We start from the raw sequence: 21,950 nt of genomic DNA, 5'->3' as shown, positions 1-21,950 counted from the left end.
CTGCGAGGAGGTGGGGGGGGGGGGGGGCTGCCGCACGGCTCCCCGGGCCAAGGGGGTGGGGGGCTGCCGGGGGGGGGGGGGGGTGCCTCAGGGCGGGGGGAGCTTCCGCAGGGTTCCCCACCCCAGATCCTCTGCTATGCCCCCTCCCTGAGCACGCCGCCCCCACTAGCAATGACAATAATTGCATGGAGCGGCCACTGCGCTGGGAGAGGGAGTCTGAGCCGCATGTGTCAGCGCGCTGCTGGCAGCCCAGCCCAGGAACACCGTAAAAAAAAATTGGGGACACCGCTTTTTGGCACCCCCAAATCTTGGCGCCCTAGGCAACCACCTAGTTTGCCTTAATGGTAGCACTGGCCCTGTTCCTGCCCTTTCCAACCAGGGTGCTTTTCCTTCACCCTTATGCCCAGCTCTCCTGGGGCTCAAGAGGTGCGTATCCTGCCAGAACACCTTCCCAGTAACGAACAGTCACCTGCAGTGCATTTGCTGCCTGGGTGAAGGATACGTCCTGCAGAAGTGTGCTTACTGTCACAACCTCACTCCCAGGGCCAGAAAAGACCAGGACATTTGGTTGCGGCTTCTCATGGAGAAATCAGTGCTTCCAGCTTCGGACCCTGGCACGAACACTTCCCCTCCATGATCCTCATGCTCCAGTAGGTCGTCTATCGACTCCTGTTTGCCATGTCCTTCCAAAGTCCGCAGGTAATAGGAAAGGAGTGGGCACCTGACCAAAAGAGCCCATGGGAGGGCTAAAACTTTTTCAATTTGGGAAAAACTTCCCTTTGTCTGTTCTGTTGTTGGTCTCCAGAGAGAGGGGACAGAGCAGAGACAGGGCTGGGACTATGCTGTAAAAAGCTTTTTCTCCAGGTATGAAAATCGTCAGATCATACCTAAACCTACTCATAAATCAGAAAATGACTAGAAAGACGCAATTAGGTTTATTTCTGATTGGCTTGTGGACTCCTCTGTGCTAACCCCAAATGCTTTTTGTTTTGCTTGTAATCTTTAAGCTGGACCTCAAGAAGGTTATTCTTGATATTTAATTTTTGTAAGTGCGCCTTCCTGGGTTCCAAGGGGTTTTGCATTTGGGTGGTGGCAGCATCTACCCATCCAAGGTCAGAGAGAAGCTGTAACCTTGGGAGTTTAATACAAGCCTGGAGTGACCAGTATTAATTTTTAGAATCCTTGCAGGCCCCCACCTTCTGCACTCGAAGTGCCATAGTGGGGAATCAGCCTTGACAGTGTCTTAGATGACCCATTCAAGTAAGAGGGAGTTGTCACCCCTCCCTAGTCAGCTGGCAAGGTAGCACAAGGTTCTATTGTCTATCTTACCACTTAAAGATAGAAAAGAAACCGAACAATGACACAGGAGTTTGCCCTGCCTGTGAACAGAAATAAAGGGCTGTTTTCAGTATAACAAAGTGTAGGGAAAGGTATTCTGGATCCATTCACTGAGGAAAATCCCTGGCAAAAGGAGGTACTTTCATGAACATCTGGATCCTGGTTCTTGAGAAGACAGCCACCTCTGCAAGACTGAACTTTGAGGGGGAAATCTATGTTCTTAGATAGGAAAGGTAACTATTGATAAGTGTGGACCAGATTTGCATTTTATGATTTTGTTTTTTATTGTAACCACTTGTTTCCACCATTCTCTCTTGTTCCTAGTTAAATCTTTATCCTTTCCTAAATAAAATTTTTGTTTTTAATGCTTACAAGGTTGACAAGAGCATTAGTTTAAGGTAGAACTGGTAAACTGTGGCAAGCTGAACCTTTAGGTGCAAAGGAACTAGAAATTCTGTGAGTAACCAGTGTCAGGGGCTGGATATCACAGGGGAATGATTCAAAGGGATTCGGGGATTGGGGTGCACCTATCGTTAACTTGCAAGGCAAAGGAAGGGCTGGCGTAGCCCAGATGAGAGTGCTTGAGTGACTGAAGAGCAGGCAGTGTCAGGAAGCTGACACCCAGCTACCACAAGCAAGACACCCTTTTGCTGGAGGCAGGAATAAGAAGTTCATTCAGTCCTGGATACCCCGAGAACTGTCACAATTCATGCTACCTAAATAGTCAGTGATTTGAGCCCTTTCTGTATTTCTAGAAACTAGGCTGGAAGTTTGATGGCTACAGTAGCAAAATTATACAATTGTGTAAATATACAAAATATGTGACGTTATTATGACTTTCATTATCTCCATCTTTAGTACCACATCTGCTTTTAGACAAAAAACAGTTTATCAGATGCAAATATACTCTACCAACAGTTAAGTAAATACAAAACAGTGAGAGAAAAGGTATGCTTTATTTGAGCTTCTTTTGGCCTGGATATAATCTCATTTAGAGAAAAGAAAATTCAGGAAATAAAACTAGGCTATTGATTTCATCAAGTTTTACAGAATTTACAGACAAACAGGAGAAAACTCATGCCTATCTCACGAGCATATAACTGGATTTCTAGGTCAAAATTATCTCTCTTCCTTCAGTCATTGCACAACATGTTCTTATTATCCACTACCAAATTTTACATTTTTGCTTGTCAAAATAGCATCAGCAATGTAAACATCTGTTCCATATGTAAACTTTAAACAGTAAATGTGAACACATTAATTTACAAAAAAAATCAAGAACAGAATATCACCAAATTTATTACAATTATGGCATATAATGCATAATACTGTTTCAACAAAAATTTGCAACCTACTGAATTTATAACAAAAAGGAAGCAGAAACAAAAAAGCATATGTGTAGTGTCACACATCAGAGTATTATTATTATTATAAGGCTATAACAAAAAAATCTATGTATCCTAGGGAAAAAGTATATTTTACTGGCTAAGACAAATCAAGACTACATTTCTACTCACTTCACAACTGTAGTGTAGGCTTTTTCTTAGAACAATCTAAAATGTATCAGATATTATTCTCCTTCGCCTTGAGTATATTAATGTACATTAGTGTTTGATAGTACTAACTATAATAGGGTTCAATTATTGGCAGAGATTCAACATGTGGATTGTCAGGTTTACACTTTGGACAAGAATTGATTTTTTTAAATTGTGCTCAAATTCTTTAAAAGGAAAGGAGGGAAACAATCTGTTACCAAAAAAAGCAAAGGTAAAAAATAAACATAAAAAAAATCAATACTTGAAAGAGAATATTTTTTTCTGAATAATCACCACACAAACATAACTGATTATTGAAGAAATTAAACACTCTGTAGACTAAGTCAGAAAGAGTGAGTTTATGTTATTTATTTTATATGCTTTTTCTGTATCTTTGTTTGCTTTTTGTTCAAAATGAGTAAAGAGAAATAGTCGCAAGGCAATCTAGAACGCCCAGTGCCACTACAGATTTCCTTTGTAATGTTTAACATGTCTTTGTAGTGCAAGGCAGAGTCACATTCTCAACCATTTAAAAAAATATCACATTTCAAAGTTATCATCAATGGTCTAAAAATAATATATATATAAATCATCATGGTAATCAAAAAGACTTTTTTCTTTTTCCTCTGATTATATTTCATTAAGACATTTGCTGTTAACAAATGCTTTCTTGAAAACTACACCACTTTGAAATCTAGTTAGGCAGCTTGTGCACATCACAGCATTCTGTTTGCAGACACATTGAAAAAGATAAAGGAAAAAGAAAGCTGAAATACAGTTCAGCTTGTCAATGTCTGTAATGTGTTGCATCATTTTAGGCAGCACTGGAGACGGCAAGTTTCTTCAGATGATCCATAAAGACTTGCAAGCTGACATCATCAGTCAGAATGGGTGCGCCAGACTCCTCCAAGAGAAAGTAAAAACAAGGAGAATTCATTAGATTATATTAGTTATGAAGCAAGTGTAGTTGGAAAAAAAACAATTTTAATGCACAGTATGTTCTGTAAAATAATCATTTAATATTTTTAAAAGGGCTTTACAAACATCATTTTGACAAAAATGCAAGATTGTAGGTTTACATTCACAAACGCTAAATGACGTTTAATATATTTGCATAAATTCAAGTATAAACCATCACAACTATATTCCTTCCCATCTTAAACAGATTCTGCAACAAGACAATGTGGGGAGATAATTAAATGCATTTGTGGGAAGCCTAAAGTTTTAGATAGTTGACAAATATTGAATACACATTTTATAGAGAAAATAAATAAAAAGTCATGCCATATTTCCTACACTGTTCCTATCTTAGTGCACTAAATAAGAAAAAATAGAAAGACAGAGGAATGCCTAAATTAACTAAATTAACTATCATTTAACACACACACCCAAAATATCAATGGGAAACACAAGATAGCAAACCGCCCAGGGCCTGATCCAACGCCCTCTGAAGTCTAGGGGTATGTCTACACATTGGCGTTCATGTAGCTCCAATGAATAGATATAGCTAGCTTGGGTACTGAAGCAGTGAAGCCCGGGCAGCACAAGCTTCCATATGAGTAATACATTCCAGGCGGGCTAGTACAGTCCATGCTGAAGCCCGAGCTGCCATGTCTTCATTGCACCAGTACCCAAGCCAGCTCGGGTATGTCAAGATAAGCTGTAATTACACCCCAGGATTCCCCTATAGACATACCCAAATGGAGAAGTCTTTCCATAGACTTCAATGCATGCTGGCTCAGAGCTAAAGGACAGTTCCATTCTGTGGTTCTTAAAACTGGTAATCATATCGAAAGGTCATACACCTCGAGTCAGGGGTCAAAAAGATGCTGTCTCCCCATTTTTTTTTTCTTTGCTCTCTGACCTCAGGGAACAACTTGAAGAATTCCAAGAAGCTCCCTATGAAGTGCTCATGGCAAAATACAAGCTTTAAGAGGATGAAATGAAAAAATTGAGTGTGGATATTAGAGAGACATATTTGCTTGGACTCCCTTGGGAAAGAGCCTTAGATAGCTAAGAAGTCAAGGAAACAGACAGTAAATTTTCAACATTTTAGCGTGAGTGCTATTTTTAAAAACACATACAAGGGGTTCTCTGATTTCATATCAGATCAGCCCATACAATGAGCCCAGCATTAGAAAAAAATTGGCAAATTACTCAAGTTTCCAGGTAAAAAGGCCAAAACCTGTAGTACATAAAGAAAAACAACAGACTTGGCAGCCCTGCAAACATTATGTAATTAAAGCTCACAAGACCTCTTTTAAGGTCAGTGTCATTATCCGCATTTTACAGAGGAGCAGGAGGAGCACCCCATAAACACCAGCAAATTTACCTCATTTTCTTCCAACAACTCCCTCCTTAAAACCTCCTTTGCTGTGATGACTACAAAAAACTTGACAATGGTTAGGCTGTGGTTGTGCTGAGACCACCGTCTCTCATGCTGACCTATACTGTCTTCATGTACTCCCACATCTATCTGTCCAACTATTATACTTTTTCTTACAAACTGTAAGCTCTTTGAAGCAGGGACCATTTTTTTGTTCTGTGTTTGCACAGTGCCTACCACAGTGGTGTCCTAGTCCAAGGCCGTGGCCCCTAGGCACTACAGAAATGCAAATAATAATACAGATAAAGAAAACAGACAGAGCACAGAGGTTAAGGGCCACATTTTCAAAAATGTTCACTATTTTGGGCTACCTGTCTTTGCATGCCCACCTTGATACAACTAAAACGTCATTTCAGAGACATCCATAACTCCAACTAAAGTCAGTGAGCTCAATGGGTGTTCATGACACTTTTCATGAACACGTAACACGTGTCTAAATTAGGGCACTCAAAATGAATAGACTGTTTTTAGAACTGGCCGAAGCCACAAAGTGATCAGTGGCAGAGTCGGGTTTAGTAGTTTAGTCTGAATTCGCCTCTTCTTGTGCAAGGAGCAGTAACAGGATTATAAATAGACTGTCATCAAGGAGTCAGAGTGTGACTCACCACTCCACAATTTTTACATTGGGAGAGAGCTCGACATCACCTAATAATTCACCACTAATGTAGCTGAAGACCATCTAGAGAGTAGTTCAGTAAACAACAAATCGAACACTTTGTCTACTGAGAAATCTGGGCTCTGTAGTTTACCAGTGAGAAAACTAAGTACATGAAAATTAGCTTTGTTTTTGCACAGACCGCACAAAGATGTAATTTCTATTCATTCAAAAACCTAGCACTGCAGCATTTAAATTTAACACAGGCAGATATATTGATGCCAAGAAGTTTGGAATTAGTAGAGACTTAAAACATTGTAAACAGCTTTTTCTCTTAAAAACTGTAAAATGCCCAGTCACCACCAAAGAAAAAGTACAGTTGAAAGCAGTGACAAGCACAGCTAGATATTATCTTGTATCAAGTTCAAATTAAATTATTACAATAGTTTAAAGAGTAATTTGAAGATGTACTTCCAAGTAAATACAATGAAACTCTCTATTGAAATTTAATTTTTTTTTTCTGAATATGTTTTAAATACAGTAAATGCACATACAGGGCCAAAGTTTGAAAAATCTTCACTTACAATATGATATTAAAGGGTAAACTATATGACTCATTGCCTCCTGAAACACGGTTTCAATGGTGTGCAGGTGCCCTCTTCAGGGCAATGTGGAGTATCAAATTTTATTGGTGATTTTCACCAATTCAGACATCAGCCATAATTACATGAAACAACCCAAATAACTCAGGGAAAGGTTAAGAGCAAAATTAGTTAAGTTTAAAATTTAGTTTAAAATTGCAAAAAATGGCATATATCATGTGATAAATGGACTACTTTAGATGGTTGAAGTCGGTTTGCAAAAGCTACTGAAAGCTAACCTTGCAGGAGTTCATGCAGAAATTATATAATACAGTGCCAATGGAAATGTGAAAAATTCTATTTTTACTTTGCAGCTGAGTCTCGGTCAATAACATTGGTAGGGGAAGCTTGCCTTTTCCTTTCTAAATAAAGAAGAGGCTAATTTGTCCAGCCTGAAATACAGTTACTTAGTTTTTAAATTGGGTCAAAGTTTTGTTTTGGTTACATTATAAATTTAACGAGATATCAAAATATTTCTCCAATGTTTCGGACTGAATATGCCTGTCATGAGACTACTTGGCAAAAGCTTCCGCTGTTTTGGTATCAACAACAGAAGTGCGTACAAACCTAATGTCAGTACATTTTTATTTGACAATGGCACTAACTTGGCATTTATGCACAGTTATATTTCTTTTCCTGATATGAAGTTCAAAGCTGGAAGGGAGGATAGGAGATTGGGATGCAGAGCTGTTATGGCTGCAACAGAGTCAGGAAAGTGAATTGCTGCAGGTAGCCCCACTTCCTGAATTTCTGTATATTTAATAAGCTTTCTTCCTGGAGTTCGGGCTTGAAAAGCTAATTTTCCTGGTTACTCAATGGCAGCCTGGACCAGGGGAAACCTAGGTGTCAATAAAATACTGGTGCACTGCCCAGCCCTTGTTAAACCTTAATCTCAGAGTCTATCAGTTTGTAGGACAGTTTTCTGGCACTTTTTGGTGATCAATTCCTGAACTATATTGCTGAGATGAATAACAGATTTTCTGGATGCAAAAAAATTCTTTGCCCAAGGATTAGTGCCCTCTCATCAAATTCTTTACAGTGAAAAGAATTTGAAGACAGTCTCTGATTTGGGAAGACATCTCAACTCAAGCCTAAGAGACGTTTCCAAGCAGCAAACTGGACCAATTTTTTTCAGGGGAAATAAAGCAGCAATGATGCATCTTCTCTTTAATCTTGGTAGTTTTAAGTAGCAGCCAGGAATACTGTATTTTTTCTCATTTTGTATTAACTGTGGCTACTACTGCCAGTATGCAGCTAATATTTCACTGTGTCTAAAGCTGGGAAACTGAAGATAGAAAAAAAATATTCCTTCAAGCATATTCACCAATGAAATAAGCTTAGCACAATGTTTTGTATCCTTACCTGTCCCCAGGCATACATGTTGTTGTGAGTCTGAGAGGGATTGACTTTAGAAAGCAGGAAGCGGGCCTTTGAAAACATAAACCAAAGGGGAAATAAATCACTACATTTAAAAAACAAAAGAAATCTTATAACCACAGAATTTAGTCTTGATTATCTGAAGCAAAACATGCATGGTTGTCATTTTCTTAGTATTTTGTTTTTGGTAAAGTTAAGTTTTTGCAGGGAAAAGTGAGTAAGCTCTAAGTGATGGTAAATGTGAACCAAAATGCAAAGATCCCTGGATTCCATAGCTACAACACACAAATAATCTGAGATGTTGACAACTTTTCAAAGTTGTGGAAAATTTAATTAAAAAAAAAAAACCCTAGTAAAATAAATGTAAATAATAGAATATTAAGAAATGTTTCAAAATCCAAAAACTAATGTAAGAATAATAGTGTCTAAAAAAGGGACTCAAACATTAAGTAACAAGTTACTTCTACATACTTATTTCTGTCAGAATTTCAACCTCCTAATTGCTAAGTCACCATCTATATATCTATCCACTAAATTTGTTTTAATAATTAAATGAACGTTTATAATATCTTTAATTTAGACATTAATAATACCTCATTTCTTAAACCTATGTACACAGTTCATCATACCTGGCTTCCTCCATGCTCTGTATCAATGTACCGGGGCATTGGGAATCTGGAATGGAGAATTTCCTGGGCATCATCTATTGGAGCTTGTAAAAGATGGCGGAAATTTTCATATTCTGGCATGTCTTGGTAGCCTGACTTGCGCCACTGAGCTATGGTCTAGAGAATAAAAAGTTTAAAAAGCATATCATCATCATCATTTGTATCATCATAGTGCCTGGGATCCCCAGTCATGGACCAGGACACTAATGTGCAAGGTGCTGTACAAACACAGAACAAAAAAACAGTCATCCATTTTCACAATACAGTTGATATAAATAGGACTTTCAGAGGGGAATGTTCCAATGCTCACCTCTACGCCACCATTCTTGCCCTCTTGCTAGACTTTGCTCCCTCCAACTATTAATACCTATTAACTTATAAAATTGACTCTCTAAACACAAGATCTAACAATATGTGTATGTAACAAAAGCAGGTAATATAATCTTTTACTTGTGTAGCCACTGTCCTTGCCCATACTTTTCCCCACTTTTGTCTGTCAGGCAGAGGTGAAAGTAAGCCGGTACACCGTGCCAGAATGGACTGGCTTCTCCGGCGGTGATTTAAAGGGCCCAGGGCTCCAGCCGCTGCGGGGAGCCCCGGGCCCTTTAAATCACCACCGGAACTCTGGCAGCCGGGCTTGTGCGGGGATTTAAAGGTCCCGGAGCTCCAGCCCCTGCGGGGAGGCCCGGGCCCTCTAAAGGGCCGCCCGAGCCCTGCTGCCAGAGCTCCGTCGGGGATTTAAAGGGCCCGGGGCTCCCCGCAGCGGCCGGAGCCCCGGGCCCTTTAAATCACCGCCGGAGCCCTGCCGCCGCTACCCCAGCCCGAGCTCTGCCGCCCCGGGGTAGTGGTGGCAGGGCTCCCGCAGTGATTTTAAGGGCCTGGAGCTCCGCGGCAGCCAGAGCCCCGGGCCCATTAATTCGCCCACGTGCCCCGGGACTCCCAGCCACCTCTGCAGCTGGTAGCGCCGGGGTGATTTAAAGGCCCTGGGGCTCCCAGCCACAACCAAAGCCCCAGGGCCTTTAAATCTTGAAAGGCCCCGCCTCTTCCGGTTGAGGCCATGCCCTGCTCAGGACTTTGGTGTACCGGTAAGTTCTTTAAGTTACTTTCACCCCTGCTGTCAGGCTTAGCTGTGCTAAATTATAAACTTGTCAGATCAGGGACCAATCTTATTGCCTGCAAAATTTCATGCACACCTAAGGCACAGAAGAAATAAATATTAATAGGAATAATGTATCCACAAGTACAAAAAAAACCCATTTTGCTGTTCTACATAAAAATTTAGCATGCTCATATCATGTAGGACAAGTTTTAGCTTGAGGTGTGTGGAAGAAAATAAACCTTAGCCCCCCCTTGAAAAACAGCATTTATAGCGGAAATAGCAAATAATACCAGGTGCCACTATATTAAATCACATTAGGCCATAATCCTCCAAACATTTATATACATGTTTAATTTTATGCATGCAAGTAGTTCTATCGGGTTCTACTCATGTACACACAGTCGAAATACTGTAGTAAATGCTTGCAGAATTAGAGCCTTAGTTTGGTAACAGAACATTTCTACAATGAGCAGGATGTATACATAAGAATGACCGGATCTTACCTCTCCATGATAAATAAGGATCTGGAAAAAGGTGTCCATAAGAAGAATGCGATCTGGCAAAATGCTGCTGCTATCAAGAAGAACAGGCTAAGATAAAGGGAAAAAAATTCAGCTGAATATGCAGAACAGAGTAATCCAAGTATTTTACAAGCCTCTTTGAACAGATCACCAAGCAATGCTTTTCTTTAGACTGCTTGATTCCAAATATACAATATTTCAGGAACACGTAATGTAAAAAAGTAAATACAGAAGTCAAAAGCTGGGAGAATTCTTTCATCACTGTGCCTTTGCCTTCTCTTTCAAACACCTCCATTTTATCAACACCATGTCACCAGGCACATCGACAGCAATTCCGGGCCCTAGGGCAGAACAGTCAATGAGCACCCTAGAAAGGGGTGGCTGAGGTTTGATTCGTGCAGGGTGCGCTGGAGCCGAGCCCCACGCTGCTGCTGGCCCGGCATTGCCACATGGGCGCAGAGCTACCACGTGCAGCGGCTGGTATACACACGCACAAGTCGCGGACGCAGTCTGCCTCACATTTGGGCAGTGCTGCGCCTGCGCTGCTGCAGCCCAGCGAGCTGCTGGCTGTGCTGCTGGGCGCACACTTCCAGCACGGACACAGCTTCCACGTGCCAGCCTGGCTGCCTTCACCGCCACCAACACTACCCTGCATGTCTAGGAGCCCTGCGGCCCGCACGAGCAATTTAAAAAAGCCCGGGGCTCCCAGCCACCTCCGCTACCTGAGCGCCTGGGCAATTGCTCCCTTTGCCCCCTTCTCCCCCGCCCTTTAAAGATGCTTCAATGTTTAAAGAAACAGTGGTCATCCTAGAATATATTTTCCTTACAGCCTTACCTTTGCAACTAGATAATAGTACTATAGTATTGTCTATGCTGCCCTATCCTCTGTAGATTGAATACCTAAGCCTATATGGATTCTGAGATACTGTTACTTAAAAAGGCAACTGGAAGGCTTTTAAGGTGGCCACTTTATGTTGGTGTCATGTTAGGTAACAGGATACATCATGATAGCGATACCTAAAAGAATTGAATTTACAAAAAAAACTGACAAAGTAAATTGTGGCTAGACTGATGTCACTTTGTAGTATGGAGGTCTATCCACTGAAAAAGCATGAAGCCATTATAACTTCAATGAAAAGACAGGGTCAAATTCACTGCTGGCATACATGGGTGCAACTTCATTGACTTCAGTGGAATTGTTTCACACACTAAGACTGAATTTGACTCAGAATTCTTCTAGATTACTAGCTTTCTCGAGCAGAGACTGTTTTGTATCTTATCTGTTCCAAATACACACATGCACCAAATAATTTATTAAAATCATCCAAGTATTATTCTCTATGTACAAAAGTTGTTTTAAAATGTTTGCAGAAAGGTTTGTGTTTCATTTGACTATTACCGTAGCTTCTGGTAAATCTATTTAAAAATGGAATGCAGGGCACTCAGGATATGGGATCTGTTAATAGTTTGGGACTAATAAGTACTAAAGCTTTGGAAACTCGCCTACATTATATCTAAACTAGCCAGAATTCTTGGGTTTGCAAAACTGGTTGCAATACGGGCTAATTAACTATAGTCAACTGTATGACAATGGAAGGGGTCAATTCTGAGTGAGATATGTGGTGGGACTATGACATCACCTTTCATAAACAGCCTTGAAACTTTGTTTTTCCTAGTAATTGTGTAAAATCCTTCACACCTATTAAAAAGTAAAACCTAGTGTTAAAAATAGGTTTACACCATAGGGAAAATCCTGATGTCATTGGAATCAAAGACAAAACTCCCATTTGACTTGAAAGGGGCCAGAATTTCATCCCATGTGTCTTGGTTTGGAATGCCATCATACAAAAAATTGAGTTATGCTCCCAAGGCTATTGTGCAACAATCAGATCTCATTGGTCACATAACTGCCTTGCTCACAATTTTCTGTTTTATATAAAATATATTACACACACACACACACAAACAAACACACACTTTTACACTTTCACAGGCGATAATGCATAAGGTTGTTTTAATACGTACATAAATATCTGCAACACGGCCATGAATACAAAATCCCACATCTAGTGCACTTTTGCCCTATAGTTTAATTAAACATTGTCATACCTCTGGAGGTCCACTGAAAGAGTAGGCATAGAGGATTGGTTGAATCATGATAAGTGACTGGGTTAGATCTTGACGCATGAAATGATGTCGATAGTATGAACTCTCATCGGGGCTGTTGTTAAAGACTTGCAAGAAAGGAGATCTCCTTAAGTGAAACATAAACTGCAAAACAAAAAGTCCAACAGGGTTGGACAAATAAAGTTGGAAAAAATCTGTTTCCAATAAAATTATCACACTACTAGATAGTGCAACATTAGAAATGTACCACTTACAAAACTGCTTTCAAATAATTTAACATTGCACTTCTCTATGAAAATAAAGTAAGGTCACTCAAAATGGGTAGGCACTAAAAGGAGAGTTTAACATCTCTTCTCTCCCCTATATTTATACCTAAAACAGAATATTCTATACTGTTATAATCTTTACTAAAATAGCAGGTGTAAATTAACTGTACAGTTTTTAGGAGTTAGTGTACTATGTTTTAAACACAGAAACTGGGCAAAGAGCAGTTTTACTATTAGAAGGAATACAATTATTATCAACTGCAAATTTGGACCTTTTAAAAGTTTGGACCTGGAAAGCCCAAACCCTTTTATTGCTGCACCAATCTTTCTTCAGTGCAGCCAGTTTACACTGAAGGTGCTCTGAGGTCAATGGAAAATCCAGATGCAACAGGGTTTAACATTGCTCTGGAAATGGTTATTTACTAAATGTACAATTCCTTTTAAGCTCAACTGCATTAAACTAACAAAACGTCAGTGAATTGTTTCCTCTCATCAATTTATTATTTTTAAGTAGTACATGAAAGACATCACCAGAGCAATCCTGTATAGCATGAAATTTAAAATATTTGTGAATTTCTTTTTTTAATAGCTGTCCCCCAAATCTATTTAATATTATTATTTGTATTACAATAGTACATAGAGGCCTCATCTAAGAACAGTCCTCCATTATGCTAGGCACTGTATAAACACATTGTAAGAAACAGTCCCTGCCCAGAGGAGCCCTAAACAGACAAGAAGAAAGAGAGTGGGAAGGGAAAGAGAGGCATAGAAAGGTGAACTGACTTGCCCAAGGTCACACAGCAAGTTAGTGGCTGAGCTGGGAAGAGAACCCAGGTCTTCTGATTCAGTCCCAATCCAATGTCCTATCCCCTCCACTGCCTCCTAAATCCATGCTTTTCCCCTAATTATTTACTCTTTACCTTTAACACCTTCTTTCTACTCACCTGTGGATAAAGTGAGAAGGTTTCTGAAAATCTGAAGGAGCTTGGATCATCTTTGTGATATTCTCCAAATTTCTGACACTGAAGGAAAAGAAAAATGAAACTAAATTAGTATGGCAGCTTTGTTTATGCCACTATTCTATTTTCAAATATTTCATTTTATAATCAATATTTTTTCCTTCCCCAAGTTTCCTTTACTGTACAAACGTGGTCCAGGATGAAACATGATACAAATGCTCTTCTTGGCAAGTAATAATTTCCTTCCATATTGGGTTGTGGAGTTGTTTTTTTAAATCCCCAAAGAGGAATTACAAAATTAAACGTTCCCAGAAAAAAATCATTACGACAGTTGTAAATAATTATAACCTACATGTGGGAGGCAAACTTAATAAAACACTGAATAAAGTACTAGCTGAAAAAATTTCACCCACCTCCAGTCACAGTACAGTAAGACTGACATTACTAACAGACAGCTTAGAAAATTACCACAAATTTTAACTTTGGCAAAGGACTTCTCTAAGGATGCATTTATTTGGTGCTTGCATAAGGAGTTAAGTGAAGCTAGAAATAGCTTTTTGCAACTATCTAGATGTAGTTTAACTAGTATACAGGCATTTAGACAATCCATAAGAAACCAATTGGGAAGAGGGAGGCGAAAGAGGGGGAGTTTCAGCCACTGAAGATTCAGAATGTATTTAAGCATATACACTTCTCAAAATATACTCCCCAAGTGTAATCAATTTCTTTTCATGTCTTATGTGTCCATCCTAACTGTGGTAAGCTACACTTCAGCTTTCTTGGTTGCAAAATTAGGCTGAAATGCATACTTTTCTTCTTTCTCTCCACCCCGACCCAGCTTGACATTTCTACTCCCCAGAGCTAAATCTTTAATCTTATTTTAAACTTCTTGATACTTGGCTGCTTCAGAGCAGTGACTCTGTGCTGAGAGTTGAACACATACTATCTAAAAATCTAACGATACGATACTAACTAAAATCATAACTACTTTAATTATTTAAATAGGAAATCTTCGTTAGCGATGCATTCTTGGTGGTGGTGGTGGTGGTGAAGTATTCAGTCTCTCTGTATATAGTATTTACAGATTGCCACTGGACGTATGAATTACTTAACAATGTAAACTTGGAGAGAAAAAGCTGATTTCACACTTTTAGCATGGTCTTCTTACCAGTCGTATCAGCTGTCTGTCCAGCCACCTAAGTACATCAGGTCCTTCTTCTGTCTCTGCCCTATAAACTGCCAATCTGGCCATAAGAATGGCAGCTGCCTCTTGGTCAAAAGAAGCAGCGATGTTTTGGATCTGTGTCTGAGCATCTGCCCAGCTGTAAAAGAAAAACAATCATTTTACCATATCTAAAGGAAAAACATCCAGACTCAGGATATTCTATTAAAATTAAGGCAGATAGCCTAGCTGTAGCAATTTCAGAACAGACAAGCCCATGTTGGAATTCCAAGATCTTAGTTCGGGTGGACTCTTTACTTCCCAATTGCCCCTTCTCTTTTCAGAATTCTCCTAATTTTGAATCAAAATGCAGCTCCACCCACAAAAACATAATGTAATGTCACTATTATTATAAGGCATTTACATCAAAAATGCTGAATTATGAAAGGAAGGTTATAGAAAATGTTAAATTGAAAATTAATCACACATTCTGATTCCTAAAATAATAAATTTCCTTGTGCCCCTCATTCTGGGTCTTTGTGTCATTCTGTGCCCTAATTTTGGGCCCTTGCAGATTGTGAGTACTGTATGCATACAATGTCTGTTCTACTGAGTACTGAGAAGACGTTAATTAAATATAATAAGTGTAAGTCAATCTGGGACTCATGCTAACAGTGACTGCCAACACCTCCTTTGATAAGGGGAATCTACCACCAAATTAAGCATGCAATAATCTGCCCAATACTAAAGAAAACACCACTCAGTGTTGCAAACTGCCTTCTTAATGTCTAACCTCCATTTTCTAAGCAAACTAATTGCGACGCTAATTGAACCTATGAAACTGCAGGTGAGGGTTTTGGTGGTGGAGGAGCAATTGTATATAACGACCTTCTGATAGATCTAACATTCATATATTTTTAGATCAGAAGGGACCATTATGATCATCTAGTCTGACCACCTGCAAAACACAGGCCATAGAATTTCACCCAGAGATTCTTGCTTCATCTACAAGGATTTGGGTCATTTCCATTCAGCCCTGCAACTTCTTGGAAATCGGATGCCCTATAGCTCTTCATACATAGTGTCAGAGGCACAGTCCCATCATTGCAATGTGCACGGTACATCCAAAAGCACTCAATTGGTTAAATAACTGAATAATTCTATTTGAAATGCAACAGATGTGTATCACACCATTGCTAAATGAATTCATCACAATTAAAGCTTACTTTCTGGCAACTGTGGTTACTCTGATACGTCTCTGTCCACTTGAATGCTGGTACTGAGTCACAAACTGGATTGCACCACGTCCACCTTGAGGAATTGGAGCATTGTGCTGTGTTTAAAAAAAAAATTAACAAAATCTCACTAAGATTCTGTAGTATAATCATCATATTAGGATTCCTATCACTGCCAAAATCCATTCTGAAATTAGAAATTATATGAAAGAAGCTACTTTAATAAATGTAATATGCTCAGTAAATGTCTAGTGGATAAAAAATGTAAGCCAGTAAACTCTCTGTCAATCTTGAGCTATAGATTTAAGTCCAAAATTTGTCTAACTTTAAAATTACAGTCATCTAATGGAGAAAGTCCTACATTACAAAAAATCATCATGCCAGCTGCAAGGTTTTAAAGAGACACTGTTGATTTGAAAAATCCAATTTCGGTATAATTGTTTTTTAACCTACCAATAACACCCAAGATTACTATAATGGAAAGGCGTTAGAAAAGCAATATGCTTTTTTTCCTTTTTGTATACTTGATAGCTTTTGGTGTGTAGTGATAGGATTAGTTCACTTCACCTAAGTTAGGTGCGAGCTGGGGAAAAGATCTGGAAAGAGGATGTATTGTCAACTCATGATTTTATTGCAAGTGTCACAATATTGGGTGGTTTTACTTAAAGTCACAGGTTCCAGGTTTGTGTGATTACATGAAAGTCTCAGCTATCATTAGAAAAAAAAGGTTCTAAACCTCATGTGTACTGTGAAATGCTTAAAAAATGTGACCCAATTGCGCGGTAAAGGCTCAAAAACCAAATGGCATACTCAAAGAACCCAAAACATTTTTAATTCATAATTTTTAGCTACTCTCATGATTTTTGGGGATATGGCTCATAATTTTGTTTTTTAACATTTGGAGTTGGCAATACTAAAGACTTCCTCCATAATATCCTAAGAGGAAACTATTGTAAAATATATACGTTCAATATTATTTTGAAACTAGTTAAACTACCCAAATATTTGCATTCCTGAAAGATATAAGGAAGTAACTTTAGTGTTGTTTGTAAATGTTACCATTGTAAAGCACAATATGGTGAATCAATGTCTGATACGAGTAATTCCTTAATGGTACTGTATTCTCTATGTTAAGGGTTTATTGCTTTAAAAGAGTTAAAGCAATTCTATTTTTAAAGATTAAAAACAACTGATAATAAAACAACAAACAATGTACAATTATTTGTCATTGTCCCTTAAACCAGAAGTAGTGAAAATGCTGAACAATAATTTACAGCACAGTGTCATAGAAACTGGAATTCTGATGCAAACTGAAAATTCAAAGCCCAGATTAGTAGAGTCACAGTACAGTATATAACTGAGTGATATACAGATTTCTGTAAGCTCGAAAGCTTGTCTCTCTCCACCAACAGAAATTGATCCAATAAAAGATATTACCTCTCCCACCTTGTCTCTCTAATATCCTGGGAATCAATACAGCAACAACAACGCTGCATATAACTGGTTAAGTGTGACTCTTATACCTTTGAAAGAAGTATCCATCACTTTAGTTTTCAAATATGCCTGACATTAAGTGGATGCTGAGAAGTGTTAGTTTATTAAATCATCATTTTACACACTCTTCTGTGTAAGGTTGACTTTTAAAACTATGTTAGCAATTGTTAAATCGCAAAACAATAGATATGATTTACAAAAGATTATATACACGCACGTACAGAATGATCACTGGCTAATGTTGATTATATGTTCACTTTTCCCCATATCACAGTATCTTCTGGTATGCTAAACTCCCTATTGTTTCTATGAAACTTTTTGTGACAATCATATTTCAGTAGAAAAGGAATGCAGTACGATCAGTGCTGCAAACATCTGGGTTAAATCTATGTTTCAACTCAACTGTACAAAAGAACACAGCATACCAGATATTAATTTATACAGCTTAAACAATATGAAATGGGGGAAATACACTGAAAACATCATACTCCGCAACTGAAGGGAAAAAATAGCAGTTTGCCTTTTTCTACAAACTAGGATTTCTCAAATGAACTGCAGTACAAACCTAACAGAAATAGAAGTAAACCATAAAAAGAAGACTACCTTGTTAAATGTAAATGAAGCATACGATACACCTCTAACATACTATAAATTTCTTGGGGGTGGCTGTCTAGTGAAAATTCACAAAGAGGAAGGCAAATTATATCTAATTCACCTTAATGAAGGCTGATATCATCCTAATTTTAAAAACAGAGGCTTAACATTATATTTATGTGACACCTTTCATGTTGAAGGATACCCAGAGTGCTTTACCAACTATACATGAATCATTTCACCTACCACTGAAATGCAGCAAAAAATGAGGTATAATGATGAAGCTGTTCAATAGGAAAAGCAATATTACACAACAGTTTCAGACAAGAAGGGAAGAATAATGTATCCAATTGCAAATGCAGGGAGAGTAAGTGGGTAGAATGTAGTTATTCTAATAATTATGCAGGACTTTGGCACTTTTTGCAAGAGTGTAAAAAAAATTTAGCTCCACAGGAACTTTAATAAGTAAATTTAAAGTAAATGTAAATCATCAATCACTGAGCCGGTCGCTTTTCAATTTTTATTTCACAAAAGCTGACTGTCATATCTATTCTTCCAATGCTTATAACCACTTACTGAATCTAAAAGATTTTCATACCTTCTCATTTGAATTAATCTTAGCTTTAAAAATGAGGATTGCTACAAGTCTTGCTCAGAACTTATTTTGCATCTCTGTTCTCTCCTACTATATCTGGGTGCAAGATACAGATTGTCATGTTTGAAATCTTTGCCACAATGGCTTGAAGAAACAGCCTTCTCCCTCTTCAGAGATGAACGGAATAAAACTTATGTTTTCTTCAAGTGTCGAGCATTTCCAATTAATCCATAACCCTTCCAATAATTAGCAATTTAAGTATGCTTCAGGAATAACAAATGTAGATTTTCAAAACCCCTATCTAGACTGAAAGAATAACCAGCAGTTTGATAGTAGAATTTCATACAAAGGACCACATTTTCAAAGTTATGTGGGGGCAGCCATTTGTGTACATCTAATTTACACATGTAAATCAGATGTTTGCTCATGCAGATAGCAAGTAATTGGCCAAGTATGTACATAAATCCCTGATTTATATGCATACATCAAGTATTTGTTTATGTTAGGCACGTACAAATGGATGTGCACAATTGGAGGTGCCTACATTTTAAGGTCAGATCTATAACATTCAATTTGACAACCAAAACAATCCATATTTTAAAACAGAAATACACTATAGAAAAATACATTCAGTTACTACTAAAGAACTACATTATTTTCCAAACTCTCAACATCTATTTGGTAATGCAGAGCTATTACAACTGCTGTTTGTTACATATGGGTATTTTGAGTCAATATTACTAAGGATTTTAAAGAGAACATTGTATTTTTGCCTATTAAAAGAAATAAGGAATTATTTTTCTCTCTCTTCTCAGGAGGTACAGAATAGATTTATCTGCAAATTGAAATAAGTCTTTATTCATCTGGAACCGAGCCCTTTGCCTTCACCTAAAGAGAGAGACTTAAACCTAAAATATCAGCAGTTTATTCCAGGAAGTACTACTCTGGTTTCTGTTCACACATGTACTGGAAAATCAAAACCTGGAACTGCTGAATTCAATCCAACAATGCATATTAAAGAATGTTTACAATAGTCTGAAAACTTGCTAAAATATTTATAAAGATCAGAGATTTATTTGGTTGGTTTTGGTGTTTTGTTTTTTTATTTTTGCTTTGGTTTGGTTTTTTTTACTAATTTGAAGAAAAATGCACAACAATGTAAAGCTGCATATTCATATATGTGGTTAGAAGCAATGTACAATCCAATTTTTCCTCCAACTACAATATACCAATTCTTCTCTCATCACCAGATTATCTGTTTATTGAAGCTTAAATGGCAGCATTTACAATTATCTAGGTTTTATATATATATATTAAAAAGTAAACATTTTACAGCTAATAAACACTTATTTGTTTTTCTATCTTCTGATATCTGTCATTCAATAAATAGATCGCTGCTGGTGTATGTAATGTAACATTTATAAACAAAGTCAACTCATCACATTGGGTGGATACCAACCAATTTAAAAACTTGACTGAGGATGATAACAGACTGTGTGGGAATGGTTGAGGGAGTAGTAAAAATAAAATACAGTATTCAAGATTTACATAAAAATAAAACTACTGTGTTTTGAGTTTAATACAAGTGGAGTGAAACTTCTCTTACCTGATTGACCACCTCAAAATACAGCGCAAGTGTTGTATTGGGATTAAGGCCACAGATCTTCCATTGACACGTACCTCCTGTTCCTATCTCCTGTAAATACATTATATAGAATAATTTTTAAAACAGGAATATCTTGTTGTTGTTCACTAATATACTTATAGAGCTATTAAAAATGCTGCACTTCTTGCCTCTGATCACTACAGGCCACTGTTTCCACTATTTCCTCTCTGTTATGGATCCTCAAGGCTCCCTCTGCTGGCTTCTAGAGGCAGAGAGGCTGCCAACATGAGCAGCAGCTGCAGGCCAGTTCCCTCAGAAAGAGCAGAAGAACAGGCACCAGTTGGGGGCAGAAGAAATCAAAACAACTCCATAGGGAAGGCAATAAGGGACACTCCCAAGATGGCAGAGAGAGAGTATGGAAGGATAGACATCACAGGAAGGGAATGGAAAGGGGAAGAGAAGATGGTATCCCTCCATCACAAAGGTGGCAGCAGGAAAGTCAGATGGAGGTAACAGGCTACTAAACTTCCTCTAAGAAAGAGGCCAGAGGTATAACTGTATGGGCACAAGGTTGGCTTAAGAGAGAGATGGTGATTGTGCAAGGGAGGTTCTTGGGGCTAGAGAGACGCTACCACTGGGTCAAATAAACTCCTACATACTGGATACTTATCAAACTTTCTAAACGTTGAATTCCCCGTCACTGGTTTAATACTTATTTTTGCTATATTTGTAGTTGAGCTGTGCATGTTTTTTTGTGATTTTATATTATATCATATTGATAGAATATCACATATTGATGCAACATCATTATACAACATAAATGGGTCACAGGATGTAGGGCTTCATGGAACTGTGGTCTTATAAGAGAGCAGAGAACACAGTGAAAAACCACCTCATTGTTGGTGTCCATCCAAAAACACATCCAATATATTTCAAAAAACCTAACCACCTCATTGTTGGTGTCCATCCAAAAACACATCCAATATATTTCAAAAAACCTAACCACCTAAATTCACCAGACTCTGTATATAGCCCTCTGATGACTGAGAGCCTGGAGGCGTGAGTCAGGAGCATATCTGAAAAACTATTCATGAACAAATTTTAAAATGCTGATAATGATTTATTCAGGGGTTTTGATCCAACAATTAAGTACCAGTACATTCCTTTATAAATCCAGAAAACCTAGGTCTTATTTTCTAGCAATTCAAAATTGCACCTACTTACAACAAAAGTAACTTACATTTTCTGACACACAAGGTCCTTTGGAATTAAGAGAGACACAGGGTCCAATAGCTCCTGAAATCTTGATTTCTCTTGAGGTCTTTATATTTAAAAGAAAAACAGGTCACATATTGAGCTATGCTTACTCATACATTCAACACTGATAAAATAACATTTATTTTTCTTTTAACCAGGCATTCAGTGTTTCATCCACACCTTTATAAGAGGTTATAAATACATAGGATGTTCAGTATATTTATAATTCTTTCAGCAAACAAAGCCAACTGCTGTTGCAAAGTCTAAAGTCTAAAGAGTGAACTCTGCTACATGTGTAGTTTTCTAAGTCTGAAATTGTATTGTTTATGAATTATAGCATATAAAGAACACCTGCTACTACTTAGATCTCTGAGTGCCCCAGAAAGCATATTATAAGTGATGTCTACATCATACAACAAAAGGCATTTTCTACTGAAGATACAATCGTTAAAATATTCATGAGATGAGGCTCAGATGAGGGGATGTGGGATGGGC

At 38.1% G+C, this 21,950-nt stretch overlaps 1 protein-coding gene across 2 annotated transcripts in view; it reads right to left on the bottom strand.

The window, feature by feature from the left end:
- Window positions 1-2,275: 2,275 nt before the first annotated feature.
- SEC23A (Sec23 homolog A, COPII coat complex component) overlaps window positions 2,276-21,950 on the bottom strand; it is a 45,287-nt gene continuing 25,612 nt past the window's right edge. For both annotated transcript variants that reach the window (XM_034768580.1, XM_034768581.1), the window contains exons 11-20: window positions 21,439-21,519; window positions 20,199-20,288; window positions 15,901-16,007; window positions 14,681-14,834; window positions 13,498-13,575; window positions 12,270-12,431; window positions 10,143-10,229; window positions 8,502-8,657; window positions 7,858-7,923; window positions 2,276-3,777 (exon numbers count right to left, since the gene is read on the bottom strand). In XM_034768580.1, the coding sequence (XP_034624471.1) occupies window positions 3,688-3,777; window positions 7,858-7,923; window positions 8,502-8,657; window positions 10,143-10,229; window positions 12,270-12,431; window positions 13,498-13,575; window positions 14,681-14,834; window positions 15,901-16,007; window positions 20,199-20,288; window positions 21,439-21,519 (1,071 nt within the window). In that variant the 3' untranslated portion in view covers window positions 2,276-3,687. The remainder of the gene's footprint in view (window positions 3,778-7,857; window positions 7,924-8,501; window positions 8,658-10,142; window positions 10,230-12,269; window positions 12,432-13,497; window positions 13,576-14,680; window positions 14,835-15,900; window positions 16,008-20,198; window positions 20,289-21,438; window positions 21,520-21,950) is intronic.

Source organism: Trachemys scripta, chromosome 4 (assembly GCF_013100865.1).
Source record: "Trachemys scripta elegans isolate TJP31775 chromosome 4, CAS_Tse_1.0, whole genome shotgun sequence".
Classification (NCBI taxonomy): Eukaryota; Metazoa; Chordata; order Testudines; family Emydidae; genus Trachemys; species Trachemys scripta.
Note: the sequence above shows the minus strand (reverse complement) of the source record. Positions and strands in the feature narration are given on the sequence as shown.